General features: G+C 38.8%; 1 protein-coding gene across 1 annotated transcript; it reads right to left on the bottom strand.

The window, feature by feature from the left end:
• Positions 1 to 5,250: 5,250 nt before the first annotated feature.
• LOC104223162 (uncharacterized) lies at positions 5,251 to 6,039 on the bottom strand. The gene has a single exon (XM_070174008.1). The coding sequence runs from the start codon at positions 6,037 to 6,039 to the stop codon at positions 5,251 to 5,253; it is 789 nt and encodes a 262-aa protein (XP_070030109.1).
• Between the last annotated feature and the right edge of the window lie 18,755 nt (positions 6,040 to 24,794).

Consider the following 24,794-nt stretch of genomic DNA (forward strand, 5'->3'; position numbering starts at 1 on the left):
AACTTCTTTTTGTGACTTTTCAAGTCTAAATCTTTTATTTATAGAACAACATGTACATGCTTATGTTGGTGTCCTTAAATGTAAAGCATGACATAAGAATGAAATAAATATGTAAAAGTATTTCTAAAGATTCTTTCTTATTCATAAATTTTCAACATGAAAATAACATATAAGAATAACGCAAAAATCTGAAAATTTAAGCACACATATCATAATAAGTCATCTAAAAATCTGATCTTTGACTTCCTATGCAAAGCTTACCAAATAACAAACCATTTTGCCTGATTGAAATTTCAACAGAAACACTTGGAAATCCCTCTATTCTCCATGTAAAATAAGAGTACACTAAATTTATACTTACAAAACTAGAAGATGCAGCAGGAATGGACTTGCTGCCATTAGGCGCGAGAACACTAAATTTTGCTAGAACAATTCTAAGTTAATAAGTACTCACCCGCTCTAATTAAGTAAATATAAACTCCTTTAAGAAATTCATCAAACACCTTGTATGCGTGCTTTTGTGAGTTAAACCACTGTAGTAAAGGGTTATATCAACTCACCTCAAAACTTCTCGAGCCAATACGTAGGCCCCAGTCCAATTGACACCAGTTAAACAATCGATTCTACAACAACCAGTGCATTTCAATCAATTTTAAAGTACTACACCTAATTATGAAATTTATTGATGATATAGAGGAAGAAAGGAATTAGCTATTCAATTCTTACCTATTACTACTGTAGGGTAATTGACAATAGGGGATTTTACATACCTGAGTTCAAGAATAAGTGAGTTATGAAGAACCCTAGGATTTTTCTTTCCGTTGCCTACGTGCTCTATTTCGTGAGCGAACAGAACTTAGTGTTCTGTTTTTCGTCTAAGGCAAAAGCCTTCGCCTTTTTGAAGAATTAGAACGTGGGTTCTGTTTCTCTTTAAGGCTAAAAGCCTTTATTTTCCAATAGCCCTTTTATGGGTTTTTAGTCCCCTTTCCTTTTTTTAAACTAATAATTAATGATGCCCACATTTAATATAATAATAGTAAAATTATTAATATTTTTCTAATTGTATATCCAAATATATATATATATATATATATATATACACACACACACACACATACACACACACACACACACATCACTATAGGCAAGATAAAAATAATAAAAATAGTAATAATTTAGTTTTATAGTTAGCGTGTCTCTAAACTTTTATAAATTTGAGGTTTGAGGAGTATTACAATCTTCTCTCCTTAAAAACATTCGTCCTCGAATGTTGCTAGGGCCTTATTCTTAAGCTAACAATCATCCCTTAGGTCCTTGAACCTCTTAAATTTTTCTTAGCACTACTCACTCTTCCAACGGACTCAAAATTTTGGCTAACTCCCTAAATTTTCAAAAATTTCGGCAGCGTTTCCCTGTAAAGTGGACTATCCAAAAAAATATCCATGTCACAAATACCACGACTATGTCAACAACAACCAAATATACCATAACAGGCCATTCATAGGCACCATACGCAGCTCATAAATTAATTACTCACACTCTGGCAAGGAAGTACCACAATAACTAACAAGAATCTAAAGCACAACAACTTTAGCACAAGTAAATCACTTTATGAATTAAATATACTACGGCATAACTAAATTACTACAACAACTAAATATAATCTAGGAAGGACATAAATACTTGCTAACTTGTATTTAATAAATGAAATATAAATGTCAATCCAAACCTAGGTTCACATACCCTTTTCCTCAAATAAATATGGATATTTCTTTCTCATATCTTCCTCGATCTCCCACGTAGCTTCTTTTGAATCATGATTACTCCACAAAACTTTTACCGATGCTATATATTTTGTTCTCAACTTTCTTACTTGTCTATAGAGAATTTTTATAGGTACTTCTTCATAAGTCAGGCCTTCCTTAATTTCTATGGTATCGACAGGTATTATATGTGACTCATCATGGATGTACTTTCTAAGCATAGACACATGAAAGACAGGATGAACAGAGGACAACTCAATGGGTAGCGCTAGCTTATAAGCCACGTTTCCTTTCTTTTCTAGAATTTCATAAGGTCCGATAAATCTAGGGCTAAGTTTCCCTTTCTTACCAAACCTTATAACTCCTTTCATTGGTGAAATTTCAAAAACATCTTATCACCAACCATGAACTCTAACTCACGATGCCTCTTGTCAGAATAAGACTTTTGATGACTCTGAGCCGCTTTAAGTCTTTCTCTAATTAGCTGAACTTTCTCCAAGGCCTCACAAACAAACTCTGGACCAATCAACGGCACCTCTGCTAGTTCAAACCAGCCCACTGGAGACCTACATCTCCGCCCATACAATGCTTCATAAGGAGCCATACCAATGCTGGCCTGATAGTTGTTATTGTAAGCAAATTCTATAAGTGGCAAGTGATCATCCCAGTTACCTCTAAAATCTATAACACACGCACGCAGCATATCTTCGAGAGTCTGAATGATTCTTTCTGCCTGTCCATCGGTCTGTGGATGGAAAGTAGTGCTTAAATTGACCTTGGTACCTAATTTTTTCTGAAATGCCTGCCAAAAATTCGTTGTAAACTGAGGGCCTCTGTCGGATATGATTGAAACTGGAGTACCATGCAATCAGACTATTTCTTTGATATACAACTGCGCATACTGCTCTGCGAAATCTGTCGTCTTTACTGGTAGGAAATGCGCGGACTTTATCAGTCGGTCTACAATAACCCAAATTGAATAATGCTTATGGTACGCACGAGGTAGACCTACTACGAAATCCATATTAATCATCTCCCACTTCCACTGTGGTATCTTTATATCTTGAGTTAGGCCACCCGGCCTCTGATGCTCGGCTTTGACTTGCTGGCAATTCAAACATTTAGCCACATAATCTGCTACTTGTTTCTTCATTCCTTTCCACCAATACAACTCTTTCAAGTCTAGATACATTTTGGTAGCACCTGGATGGATAGAGTATCTCGAACTGTGAGTTTCTTCCATTATGGCCTTCCTAAGACCATCTACATCAGGCACACATAACCGATCATTCAACTTCAAAACTCTGTCACTTCCTAGAGTGAAGGCAGTGATTTCTTTATTTCTGACTCCTTCTTTTAACTTCAATAAGTACGAATCTTCATCTTGCTTAGCCTTAACATACGCAACAAGGGAGGATTGTGCTAAGGCATAAGCAGTTATATCTCCTTCTTCGGTCTCATCCAATCTAATTCCATCATTTGCTAATTTTTGAATTTCTCGACCCAAAAATCGCCTTTATACTACAAGATGGGCCAAGACACCCATTGATTTCCTACTAAGTGTATCTGCTACCACATTAGCTTTGCCCGGGTGATAAATGATATTGATGTTATAATCTTTCAATAGCTCGAGCCACCTTCTTTGTCTCAAATTTAGTTCTTTTTGCTTGAAAATATACTGGAGACTTTTGTGATCTGTAAACACTTCAGAATGCTCACCATAAAGGTAGTGTCGCCATATTTTTAATGCAAACACCACTACTGCAAGCTCCAAGTCATGTGTGGGGTAGTTTTTTTCATGATTCTTTAACTGCCTGGAAGCATAAGCAATAAATTTTTCATTTTGCATAAGAACACAACCAAGGCCCACTCTGGAGGCATCACAATACACTATGAACCCACCCGAACTTGTCGGCAAGGTTAACATAGGTGTAGTGGTCAACCTCTTCTTTAACTCTTGAAAACTCTGCTCACAAGAGTCTGACCATTGGAACTTAACTGCTTTATGAGTCAACTTAGTTAATGGAGCTGCAAGTAACGAAAACCCCTCTACAAACCTTCTATAGTAGCCAGCTAACCCCAAGAAGCTCCTGATTTCGGTTGGCGTTGTCGGCCTAGGCCAGTTCTTGACTGCTTCTGTCTTCTGAGGGTATACTTTTATTCCTTCGCTAGATACCACATGGCCTAAGAATGCCACTGACTGCAACCAGAACTCACATTTTGAAAACTTGGCATAAAGCTCATTCTCCTTCAAGGTCTGCAAGACTATTCTAAGGTGTTCTGCATGTTCTTCCTTGCTCTTGGAGTATACCAAAATATCGTCTATAAACACAATAATAAAGATATCCAGGAATTGCTTGAAAACTCTGTTCATGAGGTCCATGAATGCAGCTGGAGCATTTGTCAACCCGAAGGACATCACTAGAAATTCATAGTGCCCGTAGCGAGTCCTAAAGGCTGTTTTAGATATATCCTCTTTTCTGATTCTCAACTGATGGTACCCCGACCTCAAGTCTATTTTTGAAAAGTACTTTTCACCCTGGAGTTGATCAAATAAATCATCAATTCTTGGCAGTGGGTACTTGTTCTTAATGGTAACTTTATTCAACTGCCGATAGTCAACACACATTCTGAGAGACCCATCTTTCTTCTTGACAAACAGGACCGGGGCACCCCACGGTGAAACACTCGGTCTGATGAAACCCTTGTCAAGAAGGTCTTTCAACTGTTCTCTCAACTCATTAAGTTCTGCTAGAGCCATCCTATAAGGAGGTATAGATATGGGCTGAGTGCCTGGCATGAGATCAATGCCGAAGTCTATGATTCTTTCGGGAGGAAGTCCGGGAAGGTCATCTGGGAAAACTTCTGGAAATTCTCTAACAACTGGCACTGACTAAAGAGCTGGTGGTTCTGATTCTGGATTAATAATGTGAGCCAAATAGGCGAGACACCTTTTACTGATCATCCGTTGTGCCTTAAGGTAAGAAATAAACTTACCTACAAGAGATGTTGAGTTACCCTTCCACTCTAAGACTTCTTCATTTGGAAATTGGAACCTGACTATCTTGGCATGACAATCTAACATGGCATAACAGGAAGACAACCAATCCATACCCATGATCACATCAAAATCCATTATTTCTAACTCTATGAGATCGGCTTTGGTGTTGCGACCTTAGACCGAAACTAAACAACCTCTATAGACTCTGGTGACTTTCACTGACTCGCCAACTAGAGTAGATACTAGGAATGTCTCACTAAGTTGTTCAGGTTCTAGTCCGAGATTAATTGCAAAGTATGGAGTCACATATGAAAATGTTGAACCTGGATCCATTATGGCATAAACATTATATGAGCAGACTAAAAGTATACCTGTAATAACTTCTGCAGATACTTCTGCACTCTGACGATCAAGTGTAGCAAACAATTGGGGTTGTCCCCCTACCTGAGTAACTCGGTCTGCACCTCTACCTGCTCCATGCCCGGTCTAATTATGAGAACCACGAGCCTGAGGGGGTGCAACTGCAGTAGCTGAGGAACTAGAAGGACGAGTTGATACACCACTGAAATTACGTCGCAACTTTGGGCAGTTGGCCTTTATATGACCAATGTCTCCACAATGGTAGCAACCATGAAACCCGAGCTTACACTGACCTGCATGTTGTCGCTTACATGTTCCACAAAGACTTTGCTGGTGTGAATGTTGCTCAGTATGACTCTGGCTATGTGAGGATGATGTCCTAAAATTTTGATTCTGGCGAGACTGATTTCCATAACTCTGAGTACGTCTGAAGGAAGGCCCACCACATGACTGATGACTGGACTGAGCTGGTGCTAATGACTCCTTATTAGTGGAATCCCTTCCACTTCCACTGGATGTACCATTAAACTTGACCATTGTCCAGGCTTTCTTGTTATGCTCTTTTTCTTCTCTCCTTAGTTGTCTGTCTTTCTCTAAGTGCTTGGAAAATCCCACAACAGAGGAGAAGGCTTCCATCCCTACTGTTGTAGCTGATGTCATATCCTTAATGTGGTAAGCTAAACTGCCAACAAACTTGCGAATCTTTGCTTTTTCAGTCTTCACCATGTGAGGAGCATGCTTAGCTAACCTTATGAATTCCATGTAGTATTCTTGCACACTTTTATTCCCTTGCTTGAGCTGTTCGAACTCTGTAGCCTTAGCTTCTCTATCCTCTTCTGGGATAAAGTTCCATGAAGGCCTCTTCAAATCCCAAGTAGACAGACCATCATCTTCATCTCTTTCCTTTTCCCACATCTCAAACCAAGCGCCGACCACATCTCTAAGCTGGTAAGCAGCTAGCTCACAACTTCATCATCAAATGCTTTCATCACTCGGAGGGCTTTCTTAACACCCTCCATCCATAACATTGGATCTTCATCAACTACAGAACCATGGAACACTGGAGGACTCAACTTCAAAAATTCATTCACTCTTGATGACTCAGAATTGTTCTGTCTATTTGATTGAGGTGGAATCTCATCTCTTCTCTCGTTCTGGTTGGCCATAAAGGCTTTAAACATCTCCATAGCACTGTTGACTGCATTAAACATCTGACCCACATCCGGGGATACAGTTGTTTGAGTCGAAGCTGCTATTGGGGGTGGCGTTGGATCCTGAAGTACTTGCTCATCATGCTCCACCCCTTCTACATGTTCAACCTGGGGTACTTGAACACCCTTTGTGGATTTACCTCTCCTTTTCTGAGTTGAAGCCTTTTTAGTTCTGCCTTGAGCTACAATAGTAGCAATAGTTTCTTGAGCAGCATCCTGAGTGTCGGTGTCAGAGTTGCGAGTACGAGCCATTTCTGCGAGTTGTGGAGAACGAATACATTAGATAATTTCATAGAGGTATGATCTACTGCACGATCTAAAGTATGACAAAAAATGAGATTTTTCCTAAATGTTTGTAGCCTCCTGTTTATAAGTATGGTGCGCTTCATATCCATAAACAAGACTCTACTAACATGGCTTCATAGACCCCTAGGACTCCATAAACCTGAGGCTCTGATACCAAGTTTGTCACGACCCATTTTCTGAACAAGCCGGGAGCGACACTCAATCACTAAACATGACCGAGCGAACCATCTCTGCTTATCAAATCTATTATAACTCCAAACTTTACATGCAACAAGGCAATACTCTAACCAAATACTTTTGATTAATTTAAATAAATCAATTCCAAAACTTTATTCGTAGTAACTACTGAATTACTGCTAAGTTATTATAAAAAAAAACATCTGAATCTTGACCCAACAACTATGTCTATGAAGCCTCTACTGATAAACTGACACACTACTCAGGACTTGAGATTTCCTGGCTAGTTCTCTAAGTAAACAAAGAAATAGCTAAATAAAAATGACTATAAGGAATACTCCACGAACAAAAGCGGAGCTCACCAATAGCACTGGAATAGAGGAAGTCCTAACTCGTAGCCTACTCGCCTGCAAATTCGGTTCCTACATTGTACCACAGACCAACGTAGGTTCCCAAAAGAGAACGTCAGTACCATCCATTGTACTCAGTGAGTCTCAATAACATGGGGCAAAACTTTAATAACATATACTGTAGACATGTGATTTTTGACCCTCCCCAAGATTTTTTATATTTTAGCATGTAGATATTTAATTTAGGCCTAATATAGCTATTTTAATTAATTTGACTCTTTTACTTTATTTATTACAAGAAAATAAAAATTACAAAAAATAGTTTTATTAATATTTTTGTAGTCATTTTTAATCTTGAAAAACACAAAAAAAATAGTTTATTTTAATAGTCAGTCTTATTTTAACAGCTATTTTACTTAAGTAGGACTAATTAATAAACGAGGTCGTATTTTATTCTTGTTCGCGGAGAAAAGAATAAAACTTGGACTCAAGCAACTCATTTCTAGGCCTAATTTTGGACCTAGCCCATAATTTTCAAGCCCATAATTCCTAGGCCCATAACTCTAACCTAATCTCTACCCCTATATAATATTACCTAATGCCTAAATAGTGACCTACACCTAAAAACCTACACAAAAAAAAACTTGGATCCGCCGTTTTTTTGGGACTGAGACCCTCCCCCCCCCGGTTTTCTTTTCTTCTTCACAGACTTGAAGAAAGCTTCAGCGGCCATAAACGACCCCATCCCCACGTAGCTTCTTCATCTTCTTCATGACAAAGCCAACGAAAAAATCCAAACCACACCTTTAGAGAAGCTAGCGGCTGAACCTTCTCCAAACGACCACCACAGCCGCTACCAGAGTCCGCCAGAAAGCAGTAACAACCAACGTCATTCTCGACTAGCTCCATCGGCGCGGTTACTGTACCTCTCCCTCGTTACTGTCACACACCACCCCCTTCTTCTCACTCCCTTCACCTTACAGCCGCTGCTCTGTTTAAGCTTTCCGAGTTGGATCTGAGGTTTTTTCCGGCGAGTTTCGAGTGCGGTTTGGAGTCGAGGTTCGAAGCTCCGTCGAGGCTATTTGAACTCTATCCCGACGTCATGTCCGCCTTCAAGTTATAGCTGGCACCATCCTTCTGTAATTTGAACTTGGAAGAATTTTATATCAATAAACTAAAGAAAGTTTATTTCAAAAAGGTGTGTCCTGTTCTTCCTTAACAATTCGTCCGTTGATTTCCATGATGCCTCGTATGTCAATGTTTTAGTCATTTTATTTTTGATTTTAATGTTTTGTCCTATCTGATATGTTTATCCATGTTAGGAGAACTATTGTTTATTATTGTTATTTGTTTCATTAGAAATTTTGTCATTTTGCTTTTCTCGTTAGATTCATCTTAGGAGCCGTAGAATAATGGTACGAAGGAGCTAAGGTCAGATGATTGCTTTTTAGAGATTTTCTTATGCATGAAGTGTCACGGAAGCTAATGGTTCACGGAAGATTTTCTTGACTTAGAAATTTTCAGGTCAGATGTGTCACGGAAGATTCAGGGCGTGTTTTAAATAATGTTGAATCTTCCTAATAATTAATTAAAGCGGTTATAAAGTTAAAATTGAACCATAGGTTAAAACATGTATTAAAATTAGATAATAGACCGATTATAACGGTTGAGCGACCGTGCTAGAACCACGGAACTCGGGAATGCCTAATACCTTCTCCCGGATTAACAAAATTCCTTACCCGGATTTCTGTGTTCGCAGACTGATATACAGAGTCAATCTTTTCCTCGATTCGGGATTTGAACCGGTGACTTGGGACACCATAAATTATCCCAAGTGGCGACTCTGATTCTTAATAAATAATCCCGTTTCGATTGTCACTTTAAGTTGGAAAAAACTCCCTTATTATACACCCCTTCCGGGGTGTAGGAAAAAGAAGGTGTGACATATACATTACAAGCAAAGGTTCTAAATGCATGTAAAATATAAAGCTTATAAGAATAATTCTAAAATAATTGCATAATAGCATTTTATGAATATTCTAAAAGAAATTCTTTTTTTTTTCTTTCTTTAAAAAAATACTTCACTTTATACTTTGGGAGTTCCAACTATCCTGACTTAATTCTGTCTCAGTCACCGTGTGATCGGCACAGGTTCGATCCCAACCTGATCGAATAGGCCCAATCCACGAGGTGCCACTCGCTTTATGGTTCTTAGCGTTCATGTATCATACCTTAGCATGGCTAAGTAAATTCTCAGCAACGAGACCCTCGGCTTGTGTGCTCCCTACTTTGGCACAAGTAGTTTTAGGAAGTCAACGCCTTGGTCAGGACCCTCGGCCTGTACGATGACCCCATCTCAGAATAAAGGATACTCCCAAAAATCTTTTCTTTCTAAAACTTCTTTTTATGACTTTTCAAGTCTAAATCTTTTATTTATAGAACATCGTGTACATGCTCATGCTGGTGTCCTTAAATGTAAAGTATGACATAAGAATGAAATAAACATGTAAAAGTATTTCTAAAGATTCTTTCTTATTCATAAATTTTTAACATGAAAATAACATATAAGAATAACGCAAAAATCTGAAAATTTAAGCACACATATCATAATAAGTCATCTAAAAATTTGATCTTTGACTTCCTATGCAAAGCTTACCAAATAACAAACCATTCTGTCTGATTAAAATTTCAACAGAAACACTTGGAAATCCCTCTATTCTCCATGTAAAATAAGAGTACACTAAATTTATACTTACAGACTAGAAGATGCAGCAGGAATGGACTTGCTGCCATTAGGCGCGGGAACATTAAATTTTGCTAGAACAATTCTAAGTTAATAAGTACTCACCCGCTCCAATTAAGTAAATATAAACTCTTTTAAGAAATTCATCAAACACCTTGTATGTGTGCTTTTGTGAGTTAAACCACTTTAGTAAAGGGTTATATCAACTCACCTCAAAATTTCTCGAGCCAATACGTAGGCCCCAGTCCAATTGACATCAGTCAAACAATCGATTCTACAACAACCAGTGCATTTCAATCAATTTTAAAGTACTACACCTAGTTATGAAATTTTATTGATGATATAGAGGAAGAAGAGAATTAGCTATTCAATTCTTACCTATTACTACTGTAGGGTAATTGACAATAGGGGATTTTACATACCTGAGTTCAAGAATAAGTGAGTTATGATGAACCCTAGTATTTTTTTTTCATTGCCTACGTGCTCTGCTTCGTGAGCGAACAAAACTTAGTGTTCTGCTTTTCGTCTAAGGCAAAAGCCTTCGCCCTTTTTGAAGAATCAGAACGTGAGTTCTGTTTCTCTTTAAGGCTTAAAGCCTCTATTTTCTAATAACCCTTTTATGGGCTTTTAGTCCCCTTTTCTTTTTTTTTAAACTAATAATTAATGATGCCCACTTTTAATAATTAATAATAGTAAAATTATTAATATTTTTCTAATTGTATATCCAAATATACACACACACACACACACACACACATCACTATAGGCAAGATAAAAATAATAAAAATAGTAATAATTTAGTTCTACAGTTAGCGTGTCTCTAAACTTTTATAAATTTGAGGAGTATTACATTTACTTTCCGTTGTATATCATATAACTGCACAGGTTTATTTGGTAGTCTGGTCCTAACCTCGTCACTACTTAGCCGAGGTAAGGCTAGGCACTTACCAGCACATGAGGTCGGTTGTGCTGATACTATACTCTGCACTCTTTTGTGCAGACCCAGTGTTGTAGACTTCGGACCGTAGTGAGATTACTGAATCTTGTTCATCAGGCGACCCGAGGTAGCCCTGCAGGCGTTCGTAGGCCTTGGCGTCTCCTTCTATCTACCTTTCTGTTTCTTACATGTATTTCTAGAGACAATGTTGTATTTAATTCTTTCAAACCTTTATTTGTAGTATTCTTAGATCGTGTGTGAAACTGTGACACCAGTTCTGGGTAGTTGAGACTGAAACAGTTGTATTAGATATTCATGTTCAGATAGCTTATTGTTTCTTTCTTCCGCTCGTGTTAAATTCCGATGTTTAAATGTTATTATTTCGAAATTGTTAATCAATATAAAATGGGTAAAAAGGTAAATTGTGCAATTAATTGGCTTGCCTAGCTCGCACTAGTAGGCACTGTAAGCACGTGATTTTTGCCCTATATGAGAATTAATCCCAAAAAATTCAAAATCAAATGATTTTCCTTGGTGTGCAATTTTGTGAGATTTTGTGATATTTTCGGATAATTATTTGTAGTTGTCTGTGTTTGCTTATTTGTTAAATTAATAAAAAATACAAAAATATGTCGCATTTTGCATGTAGGATTTAATTCTACAATTGTTAGTAATTAAATTAGTTTTACAAAAATTAAAAATTACAAAAATAGGCATCTTTTGCATTTTTAGCATTTAATGTCCAAATGAACAATTTTATGCTTAATTATTACTTAATTGTGCGTTAATTGTTATTGGGAGTTAATTTGCGCTTTTATAACTTAATTTAGTTCTTAATAATAATTTAAGTATTTTTATAATTTAGTTTTAGAAAATAAAAGAAGAAAAGAGAACAAAAATACAAAGAAAAATCGGATTGGGCCACTTCTTCAATTTTCAAACCATAGGCCCAAATAATTGCCCAATCTTCCCCATGACCCAGTCCACTTCAGACCGGGTCGACCCGGTCCGCCCCATTAACCCATTAACCCAACACCCACTCTTCATTTTTGGCCTAACACAAAGCAAAACACAAAACAAAAACCTTAAAAAGACCTAAGCCTACCCGCCCCCCTCCATCTTCTTCCTCTCCAAACCTTCAAACTCTAAGCTCCCAACCATGGCTGCCCGTTCCCCCGTCATCGAACCTCCCTAGCTACACCAAACGACCCCTCCTTAGCTACACCAAACGACCTCTCACGCCTTCATCTTCTTCCTCACCTCCAAATGACCTCTCTAATCGCCGGAAAAACCAACTTCCCCCTCGCGTCTGCCATTGACGAGCAACCTGCTACTGCTTCTGCGTCGTCAACCACGAACCACTCTAAAGCCATCGCCATTCTTCTCCACTATTGGCACGCGTAACATTTCGTCGCAAGCACAAGAAGGAGTTGATAAGCCAACGTGCAAAGCTGGGAATGCGAGGAACCACTGGTGAATCCTGCGGTGGTAGTAACCACCAACATATCAGTCATACCAGCGCTGTCCGCCGTGAGGCACCACCGGACGGAGGGTTGGTTTTATCGCTGCAAGGAGAGCTGGTCGTTTCCATGGCCAAGCTGCTGCCGCTCTGCGTCGTCACTGTAGCAGCTGCTGCGTCCAGCCATAAATCGCCATCGCAGTTGTTGTATCTTCCTCGCACTGCTGCCACCATTTCGAGGGTGTCCCATCGCCTTCGCAATCGCCATCGCCAGCATTGTTTGGTCGAGCTCGTCGAGCGTCGTTTTGAGTTCGTCAAATTTAAAAGGTCGTTGAGCTCGTCGTTGAGTCCGGACAGATTCATTCCCATTCGAGGTTCGTCAAAATAGTCCGTACATATTTCTTTCGATCCGGTTAGTAGATTTTGAGTTTTATGTTTGTCCGTATTTCGTTTTGATATTTCTCGAATCTAAAATCGGTAGATATTTGATTTTTGGTTTTGTTCATGTTCATATGTTTTGTTAAATTAATTTTCAGATTTCAAAATGGAAGTTTAATTAGTTGTTTTTCATGTTTATTTCATGTTTGTATTATTGTTTAAGTGAATATTTGTTAGTTTAATGCTTGTTAGATTCAAATTGAAATTTAATTAATTATTTCTTCAATTTGTTTCATGTTGTTATGTATTTTCCAGAAATTATTAATGTTGTTTGAATCGTTTGAATCCGTCATGTTTGTTGTTTAAAAATAGATTTAGTTCATGTTCATCTTTGTTTGAAGTTCATGTTGAATCCAGTGATTTAATGTGAGTTTATGTTTGTTTTTGATTTGTTGATTTAGTTTGAATCATGTATTTTGTTGTTTCTTTGTTCATTCATTTTTTGGTCTAAGTTAACCAGGATTGGTTCCCGATATGGTTAATTTACTTCCATTAATTTTGAGTTGTGTTGTTCATCATGTTCGTGTAATTTGTTGTTGAAGATTGTTGAGAAATTGGTCATCTTGACTATATTTTGGTTAAGTTATGATTAATTGATTGTTTAGGGCTGATGGGGTAGTTTGGTAAATTGCAATCCGTTCGGGGGTAGAATGGTAATTGCAATAAGGTCGGAGGGGTATTTTGGTAATTGAACATTATTATAATCGTTTATGTAGGCATGGGAGACAAAATATAACGGGGTGGTGTTTGATATAATTGTTTAACATAATAGGACAAAACATAATGTAGTGGAGGGGAATATTGTATTTGTTTATGTTAGGCATGTGGGACAAATTATAATGGGTTGGGGTTGATGTATTTATTTAATGTAGGCATGGGGGACAAGGTTTAAAATAAAGAAAACATTAAGTAGTGGGTACAAAACATGCCATTGGGGGAATAATTTGGGGTTGGGAATTGAAGACTTGTCTTGCTATATATACAGGGTCATTTGACACAAAAAACTTAGACTTGAACATTGAGAGAAAAAGGGTGGAGATTATTGAGAGATTTTTACACTTGAGAGCGGACAGACTTGAAACATTTTGAGAGTAAAAGAGAAATGCAATTTTAACTTTCACTCGAATAAATTCAGTTTGCTTTTCTTCGAGTGTTATTCAAAAATCAGAAACTACTGCATCTTGTATCTTTTCTCTCCTCTGCTTTGATTGTGATTGCACTTTGGTATTGCTGAGTTTTCAATCTGTTACTGGGTTATTCTACTGGTTGTTACTGGTTTGCGGTGTTGCTGAATTTGCTGTTGCTGTGGTATTATTGCTGTGACTTCTCCTTCTTTTGTTCTTGTACTGCTGTTTTCAGGTACACATTTGTACAATCTCGGCTTGAAGCAAAATATGAAATATTAATCAGGCTTTGTTCCTGTTGAATTCCTCCTGTTTAGATTTGTGGTTGAATATAATTTTTCTTTCTTTGTATAAAGATGTAGTTGAATGATTAATGAGTAATGAGGTTGCATATGTATAATTTCTTCATCTAATAATGTTAGTTTAAATTAATCGGAGAATAATTAATCTGTTTTTGGTATTATTGTGTATCTATCTCATGTTATAGCATTAGTAAATAATAGAATGTAGAATTAAAGCAGTTTTTCTTGTACAAACGCGATCGCAATGTTCCGTTCACATTAGTCGTAACTTAATAACTAATAAGTTACGTTTTTTCAGCATGTAAATAATTTAAGAGATTTTCTTTTATTTTAGAGACGAACTTAATAGAAAACATAGTCATTGTAGGTTTATCCTTTTAAAGACAATGAGACGAGCCTCGCTAAATAAAAATGCAAATCGCGGGGCCCTCAATAATTAGTCATAATAAATACTTAGAATTTGGGATGGACTGTTTAGTGAATTTCACTGTCTTCCCCGAAGATAATAACGCGTTAGCCTCTTTAGACGCGATTTAATTAAATTACTTTCTTAAATTCGGGTGCACATTTATGTGACCCAAATCCAAATCTCAACGGAGTTGAAATGTGTCTCTGATCACGGGTACATTGATTGTGACGTGGTTCGAGATGCATGTCCACGGCGTTGCAAATTCCTTTTAAAAAAAATAAGAACGAGATGAGCCTCGCCGAATAAATATACAAAATTGCGGGGCCCTCAGTAAATATTTACTTTAACATTGCTTAGACTTCGGGATGGACCGTTTAGCAAAATTCCACGGCCCTACTCAAAGTAAATGATACGCTAGTCGCTTTAGCCGCGCCTTTAATAATTTAATTTTCTTAAACTCGGGTGCACATTTATGTGACCTAAATCCAAATCTTAACATAGTTGAAATACGCCAACAACCACGGGCGCATTGATGTGACGTGGTTCGAGATGTGTTTCCACGATGTTGCAATTCTTGATAAAAATAACAGTAAATGATAAAAGCGGTTAAAAGTTAAATTTTTGCACATAGGTTCAACATGTATTAAATCAGATAATAAAGTCGAATATGACAGTTGAGCGACCGTGCTAGAACCACGGAACTCGGGAATGCCTAATACCTTCTCCCGGGTTAACAGAATTCCTTATCCGGATTTCTGGTACGCAAACTGTAATATGGAGTCATTCTTTTCCTCGATTCGGAATTAAAATTGGTGACTTGGGACACCCTAAATCTCCCAAGTGGCGACTCTGAAATAAATAAACCAATCCTGTTTCGATTGTCCTTTAATTGGAAAAACTCCCTTGTACCCTCTCGGGTACGTAAAAAGGAGGTGTGACAGCTCTGGCGACTCTGCTGGGGAATAAAAGTTTGAACCCATAACCACTGGTTCAGGGTTAGAATTCGAGCTTAGATAAATTGTTATATTTGGTTTTATCTGATTTTTACATATTTGAGCCTAATGTGCTAAATGCTGCTTTTACCGCTTTGATATTATTTGAACTGTACATATAAACTGTGCCGAAACCTTTCTCTTCTTACCTCCGGGGAGAAGCTCGCTGGTCGAGGCTCCCTATTCTGTTAGTGTCAATACCTGAAATAAGAAAGAGGACGGATAAGTTACGAAGCCGGATGGCCTTTTGGTTCCCGGTAAGTTGCCCCCTCCTCGACTCGAGTTGTCCGCTCGGGTACACAGTCTAGAACATATACCCAGGTTATAAACCTAGTATAACGAAACCTCATGCCGGATCCCTAGTAGGAACGCTTATTTGCATCACGTTGCATTTGACTTAGGGGACTCAACACAGGGGTCGGGTCTGTCTAGGACAGGTGTACCAAAAATGAAAATGACCATCCTGATGCATCTTACTTGCTACTACTTGCGCATTTATTTGATTCGGACTTGCGTGTTGACTGACTTGTGAATATCAGGAATAATATTTTGAAATTGAAAAAAAACGAAATAGCGGTTAGGGAATTGATTGTTTATTTTTGAAAAGAAAACAAATGCCCAAATACTGTCAAAACTCTGCCGAAATTTTAAGAAAATGAAAAAAAATGTCTTATTAGTTTGTTTTATTAAAAGCTAAGAAAAGAAAAAAAGTCGTTGTTCTGTTTTGTTTTTCAAAAAAAAATATATAGTTTGTCTTGCCTTGAAAATGAAAATGAAAAAGAGTCTTATTTTTAAAATAGTTTTTTATTTTTATTTTTATTATTTATTTGTTTATGAAAATGCAAAAAAAAATGCAAAAAATAAAAAAAGAGTCTTTCATTATTTGTCGCAAATATATATATATATATATATATATATATATATATATATATATATATATATATATAAATCCGAAAGTTTTTTTTTATTTCCAAAAAGATATATATATCTTTATTTGTTGCAAAGAGTATTTGTCTTGCCAAGAAAATTCAAAGTAAAATTCCGAAAAGATATGTCTTGCAAAAATATATATAAATATCTTTATTTTCCATTGTTGATAAAAAAAATGTTTTCTTTTAAAAAAAAACCAAAAATATTTTGATTCTTCTTTCAAAATTGAAAAGAAAATTCAAAATTCAAAAAAATATTTTTTAGAAGCATTTCTTTCATTAAAGATAAAATTCCAAAAAAATATTTTCTTTTTTTCTTTAGAATAAGAAAAAAAAATGAAAATTCAGAAAAAAAAATATCTTCCTTTTACTTTTGAAATTCTCAAAGTTCAAATCAAAAGAAAAGGAATTCTTTGAAGTCTTTCTTTCAAAAAAATAAAATCAATAAAAAAATCCAAAAAAAAAGTACTTCCTTTATTCTGTTAAAGCAGTTCTTTCACGAATTCAAAAAAAGAATAATTTAAAATTAGTTTATTTACTTTATTCATGACCACCCGAACTACACGAGTTTGATTCTCACCGGATGTGAGATACGTAGGCAGCCCTCCTCGGGTCCAACCCACTCTTTTGCTAAAAAGCCAAAAACAAATAAATAATAATAAAAAGATGTGTCAAAATTTTAATTCTGTCATTAAGAAGTCGGGTGATGCTGTTTTGTCAAAACATAGCCGAATGTTCCCGAAAGGGATGCCAGAAGGCTAACCTTGCATAAGCAGCCACTCTTTGGGTCACGTTAAAGATTTGGTCCAGTTGACCCCCACAGCCTTAAAAATCTTCGCCCCCGAGACGTTGAAAGGCCGTGTTTGCAATATTGACTTTTCTAATTCGAAAAACAATAAATAAGTCAGGTGATGCTGTTTTGTCATAAATAGCCGAATGTTCTCGAAAGGGACGCCGGAAGGCTGACTTTGCATAAATAGCCACCTTCGGGTCATTTTTCAAGATTTGGTCCAGTTGACCCTCACAGCCTTAAAAATCTTCGTCCCTGAGGCGCTGAAGGGCCGTGTTTGCAACACCAGGTTTTTATTGTAATTTGAAAAAAAAAACAAAGAGTCAGCGGTCAGGCGAATACCGTTTGAATTTTTAGTCAAAAATAAGCCGAGCCAGCTTCGACAGTGTCTTAAACCGTTCTTGCCAAAATAGCCTTAGAGTATCTTTCAGTTGTCGAAAGGTTATTTTCGTAAAAGAACGGACAAGTTTGTAAAGTGTCGTAAAATAATCCTCCCCGGCCTCAAAATTCATGTGAGATTGGGAAGGGGTCACATTTGCAAAAATAGTCGTTTGGTTGCATTTGTCAAACGGGGAAAGGAAGCTGGCCATTTGTTTTGGAGTTTGTAAATCTTTTAATTAGAATATGTGGGTTGTTTGATTTTCAGTTTGTAGGTCATCTTCAAACCTTTGAAACCCAGTTTGTTTTAATATGAAAAATTGAAAAAAAAATGTTTAGTATTGCTTATCTTTTAGTGGTCCGAACTACGCAAGGTCTGATTCATGCGGGGGCATGATACGTAGACAATCTCCATAAGATTCGACCACAACAAAAAAAAAAAAAAGAAAAAAAGAAAAAAAAAGTGAATAAATAAAAAAGGCACAAAGAATAAATAAAAAAAGGGTGGAATGAAGGGTTTCACGCGGGAGGATGCACGCGATAGAAAAACAAACATGTTAGAAATGGTTAACTGCCTAAGAATATTGTGTTCCCCAACATGCAATTGCAATATCTGTTAAAACTTTAACGCTAACAAGTTTGTTGTTTGTCCAAATCCAAACAGTTAGTTGTTAAAACGTACTGGCACCATACCATTATCAAACAAGATCAAAAGGGATTATACCAGAAAGCATGACTGGCTCAGAAAATAGTGTTGAGTCGGAAGGGACGGCACATCAGATGCTGAAGGAGGCGATGGCCAATATAGAAAAAATGAGATTGGAAATGCATGAAATGCAGCTAGCCATGGCTAAGGCGCAAAAGGGGCCCGTACCACTCGTCACTCCTACTTCCCCATCGGGACACACACCGGAATACCCTTTACCCGGCCCTTCAACGAGCTTCCCTGTTGCCCAATACTACCAAGGGGATACTTCCTATAATCCCCAAGCTCCACCACCCAAACAAAACCCTCCTCCGCCAATCGTCCCCGTCATCGGGGCACCTCCGCCAGCCACGTTGCAAAGATCCTCCAGCGAGCCGTTGTTTCAGGCTCACGATACGCAATACTATCCCCCTGAGCCCACATTTTATGCCCTCGAACCACATGCCTACAATCCGCACTTGGAGGTACCGGCAGAGATTGAAAAGCCGGTTAAAGCCCCTGAACAGGATGAGGTATTGAGGAAGTTCAAAAGCCTGGAGCAGTCCTTCAGGAACCTGCACGGATTGGGCAACCAAGTCAGCGTGGCTTACAAAGATCTATGCCCTTTCCCGGACGTCCAACTCCCGGCTGGGTTCAAGATGCCTAAGTTTGATTTATATGAAGGGCACGGTGATCCCATGGCACATTTGCGGGGATTCTGTAGCAAAATGAGAGGGGCAGGCGGCAAAGATGAGCTGCTGATAGCTTATTTCGGCCAAAGTCTGAGCGGATCTGCACTAGAATGGTATACCAGGCAGGATTCCAGCAGATGGTACACTTGGGATGATCTGGCGCAGGCTTTCGCGGGTCATTTCCAATACAATCTCGAGATAGTCCCTGACCGTCTCACATTATTGAGGACCGGGAAGAAACCCGGGGAAAGTTTTCGCGAGTTCGGGTTCCGCTGGAGAGAGCAAGCGGCCAGAGTCGATCCTCCCATGAGAGAGGGAGAGATGGTGGACTATTTCTTGCAAACATTGGATCCAACCTACTTTGGTCACTTGGTGACGACGGTTGGAAAATCCTTCAACGAGGTGGTGAAGATAGGGGTCATGATAGAAGAGGGTCTAAGGTCTGACAAAATCCTGAATTACTCAGCACTCAAAGCAACGACCCAGGCTATTCAAAACAGCACGGGAGGTGCGCTGAGAAGAAAGAAAGAAGAAATTGCCACGATCGAGGCATGCAGTTGGTCCGGGTCTGGCAAGCCACACTACAACCAACCCAGACCTCACAGGCCAAACTACCCATACAACCCACCACATCACTACTATCCACCCCAAGAACCACACTTCTCCGTGCACCAAGCCCAAACATACACTCAGCCTCCGGTTCGCCCGCAATGGCGAGCGCCGGCTCCCTAGAACACACATACACCATCGCAAAACACCTATCCACCGCCAAGAGCTTACAGGAACCCTCAAGGGGCAGGTTTCCGGGGAAATCAGGCTTTCAGAAATGAAAGAATACAAAGAACATTCACTGAGTTGGGAGAAACCTATACTGCCGTGTTCCACAAATTAAGGCAGTTAGGCTTGTTGAGTCCTGTTGAGCCCAGATTGCCAAATCCCCTTCCCAAAAATATGGACCACTCGGTAAGCTGTGAGTATTGTTCGGGGGCTCCCGGACATGATACCGAGAAGTGTTGGAAGTTGAAACATGCAGTACGAAATCTTATTGACACCAACAAGATTGAGGTTCAGACACCAGAGGCGCCCAACATCAATCAGAACCCGTTGCCGGCACACCTTGAAACCCACATGATTGAGCTAGTGCATGAAGGAGGGGAGCTAAAGAAACCCTCACAAACAGAGATGATAATCCGTGTCGGTTCAAAAGAAATGTTAACCAGTGGAAAAGCGGTGGTATAGTTGGAAAAGGTGGATGACAAGCCAGTTATGGTGTTGGAAAAGGGTCCAACGAGGCAGATGTGCAGTTTGTGGGGTTGAAAGCAAAAATCAACAATTGAATGGCTACTCCTCTTCCTATACGAAGGGAGTCTTGGTAGTGGGCTCTGATTTTCTTTTTTGTTGTCTGGATTATTCCAGGGTTGTAATCCAGATCTTTTCTTGTGCTCGCCAAAGTGTGAAACCTTGTTATCCCGTATTTTAATAAAGTGAAAGTTTTTTTTCCTCATTCCTTATTTTGTTTTAATTTTTCTTCTTATTTTTCTCTTCTGAACAGTTCTCTTTATACTGGTTCTAATGACATGGCATGCACGACGGATCTTCAACCTAGTCTAAAAAAATCAATCTGATTTCGAACTTATAGTACAAGATTGTGATGATAAGTCGGAATACGATAAGGATGAAGCCTCCGAAGAAATTAACAGAGAGTTGAGCCAATTTGAATTTGAAAAAAGAGCCCAACTGACACGGAAGCTGTCAATCTAGGGGATGCGGATGACATCAGGGAAGCTAAGATAAGCGTCCATATGGAACCAAACATCAGGGAAGAACTAATCAAAGCACTTACTGAATTCAAAACATTTTGCATGGTCATACGACGACATGCCGGGTTGAAGCACCAATTTAGTGGTTCAAAAATTGCCCACTGACCCGGCATTTCCCCCCGTCAAGCAAAATTGAGGAAGTTCAAAACCGACGTAAGTGTGAAGATTAAGGAAGAAGTAACCAAACAGCTGAATGCTAAGTTTATTCGGGTCGCTCGATATCCTGATTGGTTGGCTAATGTGGTGCTAGTGTAAAAAAAAAAGGGAGATGGAAAATCCGGGTGTGTGTTGATTATTGCAATCTAAACAGAGCAAGCCCAATGATGCTTTGTGATCAACAAATATCGAAGGGAACTGCGTCGACATGGCTATCAATTCTGACGCAGTTAAGAGATATTATGTATGATTGTAATTGTTGTTTGTTTGTATTTAGCATTTATCAGAGAATGAAATGACGGAGGCAATTCTTTCTTCTATCCAAACACTTTAACCTTTGCTTCCCCTTTTGAGCCTTATTTATTCTTTCATGCCCCTCTTTTGGAATCAGTAATGAAAATGAAAGAAAAAGAGAAGAAAAAAAATTAATGATAATAAGAACAAAAGAAAAGTCACAAAAAAAACAAAAAAAAACAAAGGAATTGGGAACTACGTTTGACCTGAATCCTCAAAGAAGGATACGTAGGCGCCTCACGGCTCGGTCATAGTGTAACAAAAAAAAATCCCCAAGCAAGAAAAACTGGGGCAGAAGTTGATTCCGAGAGTTGTAATGTTTTACCCATCAAAATCATTTTGAACCTCTTGTTACCCCTTTTCTTTTAACCCATATTGACGTCCAAAAAAGACCTCCCGATCAGTATCCGAGAAGTGTTAAATCAATGTAAATGGAAGTCGGGAATAACACTTTGATCCCCAGCAGGGAAGAAGATCATAAGCTGGAAATGAATTGATAGCCGAAAGAATCCCCAGCAGAGAGAGTCATATCGGCAGCACTCCAATCCCCAGCTGGAAAATAAAATGAGAGAGTCTTATCGGTGAAAACCTTCACAGGCACCATAAGGCGGTGAAAGATGAGAGAAAATAAAATGAGAGAGTCTTATCGGTGAAAACCTTCACAGGCACCATAAGGCGACGAAAGATGAGAAAAATAAAATGAGAAAGTCTTATTAGCGAAAACCCCTCGAAGGGCACTATGAGGTGAGAAGACAAGATTGACGGAAAGAATCTGCATTTGGCAAAGAGTTGAGTACCTGTTTATCCCCAGCAACATGAGGCCGTCCAAAAGGTTGATTGATATAAATAGACTGGGTTGATTAATCCGGAATGCGCGACATGATCGTTGGGATCAGTTATATCATTCAGATAAGTTCTTTTCTTTCCTTTTCCCCAGCATTTGTTCAGGAAGATTTTTTTTGTTTTTCTATTTTTTGAAATCATCACTTTTTCATTTTTTGGTTTAAAGACTTTACCTCCCCAGCAGTTTGTTTTTGAAAAGGACTTTCAGAGCTTACTACCAGTTGCCAAAATGATGCAAAGCAAAATGCGAATAGGACAGGCTAAAGATAAGGCGATAAAAAGAAAAGAAGTTGGTCGCAAGACCAAATGTTGAATGGGTCTAGATCCCAAGAGGACCAAATTTCCAAGGGAAGTTGGAGAAAAACAGGAAAACAACAGTTGAGAAAAATTGTGGACCTAATTCCAAGAGGGTCCCCAACAGATCATCAAGATGTGGGGAAGGAAAATAAAAAAAAAAGGAAAATTCATTCCCAGCAAAATAATCCCCAGCAAGTTTTGATAGCGTAATGAAGCACAGAGCGGGGAAGAGGGAAAAGGAAAAACCATCCCCAGCAGGAGTGGCACGACCACTCACCATGTGTTAAAACTAACAAATTTTCTTTGATTTGAAGCAGGAAAAGAAAATCTTGTTATTGGCGAAAAAACATGCCACAAGGAAAAGCACCAAAACTGGGGCAGAAAATTTTCTGCCATTTGTCGAAAATTTTCTCGAAGGAACGAGGAAATCAATTCAAGTTTTAAGAGATAGCAAGACAACACGATTCTAAGAAAGACAGTCGGAGGTAAGACAATTCCAAGTTTTTGAAGATGGGTTCATCCGCCCTCGAATAGGATATTCTGGGTTCATCCGCCCTCGAATAGGATATTCTGGGTTCATCCGCCCTCGAATAGGATATTTTGGGTTCATCCGCCCTCGAATAGGATATTTGGGTTCATCCGCCCTCGAATAGGATATTTTGGGTTCATCCGCCCTCGAATAGGATATTTTGGGTTCATCCGCCCTCGAATAGGATATTTTGGGTTCATGCGCACTCGAGTAGGATATTTTGGGTTCATCCGCCCTCGAGTAGGATCTTTTGGGTTCATCCGCCCTCGAGTAGGATATTTTGGGTTCATCCGCCCTCGAGTAGGATATTTTGGATTCATCCGCCCTCGAGTAGGATATTTTGGGTTCATCCGCCCTCGAATAGGATATTTTGGGTTCATCCGCCCTCGAATAGGATATTTTGGGTTCATCCGCCCTCGAATAGGATATTTTGGGTTCATCCGCCCTCGAATAGGATATTTTGGGTTCATCCGCCCTCGAATAAGATCTTTTGGGTTCATCCGCCCTCGAATAAGATCTTTTGGGTTCATCCGCCCTCGAATAGGATATTTTGGGTTCATCCGCCCTCGAATAGGATATTTTGGGTTCATCCGCCCTCGAATAGGATATTTTGGGTTCATCCGCCCTCGAATAGGATATTTTGGGTTCATCCGCCCTCGAATAGGATATTTTGGGTTCATCCGCCCTCGAATAAGATTTTATTTTCTAAATTGTTGTTGAAGACAGGCGCCCACCTGAATAACGAGAGGAATACTTTTTGTCTGTTCATTTCATATATTAGGCGCCCACCTGTATAACAAGGGAATACATTCCACGTCTTTACCAATAGGAGACACACTTCCTAAGTTTAGTTTTACCCATAAGAAAGGCATTTCCTCCTAAGTTGTTGTTTGAAGCCAGGCGCCCACCTGTATAACGAGAGGAATACATTCGGTCTTTACTTTCAAGCATTGAAGTTGGGAGCCCGCCCAGATAACAGAGGCATACATTTCAGTCTTTATTTTTCAAGTGTTGAAGTTGGGAGCCCGCCCATAGAACAGAGGCATACATTTCGAGATCAAGTCAGAAGACAATAAAACAGAGGGTTCCAACAGGAATCCCCAGCAGTAAACAATAAAATCCCCAGCACCGGGAAACAGAAAGGTTGCAACAGGAGGTCCCAGCACAAATTCAGGCGCATGAGTCAAAAGGAAGAAAAGACGCGTCTTGAAAGAAGCAGCTGGCGAACATTAAATCATGCCCAGCATAACAAGTCTGATGAAGAGAGCCGTACCCACCAGAGGAACCGCCGAAAAGCTTGATGAAGAAAGCCATGTCCCTAGCGGACCGAGCAAAATGATGAAAACTGGTGTTCAGAAAAGCAAAGGGCCAGTGTCATTCCCAAATCCATGAAAGAAAAGCACCGAAAGAAACGCAAGCAGACAAGAAAGCAAGGCAACAAGAACAAGTTACAGTGTAGCCTAGCTTCTTGTTTTCTTTTAAACGCGGTGTAACAAAGAGATCGGTACGCAGTGATAACAGCATGCAACAGCAGTAACATTGCAGTCCCACGGTAGTCCCAGCTACCAAAACTTCCCGAACTACATTAACCTGATTCCCCTTTAGCCAGGGATATGTAGGAAACCTTTGAAGCAAAGGTTCGGTTAAATCTTTTTCAAAAAAATGCTTCACACGGAGTACTCGGATGGGTAAAAATCGCTCGCTTTATCTTTGCACGAAAACCCTTCGTGTCTTTGGGCAAAGAGGGGCAGCTGTAAGCACGTGATTTTTGCCCTATATGAGAATTAATCCCAAAAAATTCAAAATCAA

This window comes from Nicotiana sylvestris, chromosome 4, assembly GCF_000393655.2.
Source record: "Nicotiana sylvestris chromosome 4, ASM39365v2, whole genome shotgun sequence".
Taxonomy (NCBI): Eukaryota; Viridiplantae; Streptophyta; class Magnoliopsida; order Solanales; family Solanaceae; genus Nicotiana; species Nicotiana sylvestris.

What these genes read in the sequence shown, in the direction of transcription:
- LOC104223162 (XM_070174008.1), bottom strand. Translation starts at nt 6,039, where the DNA reads ATGTGGGAAAAGGAAAGAGATGAAGATGATGGTCTGTCTACTTGGGAT.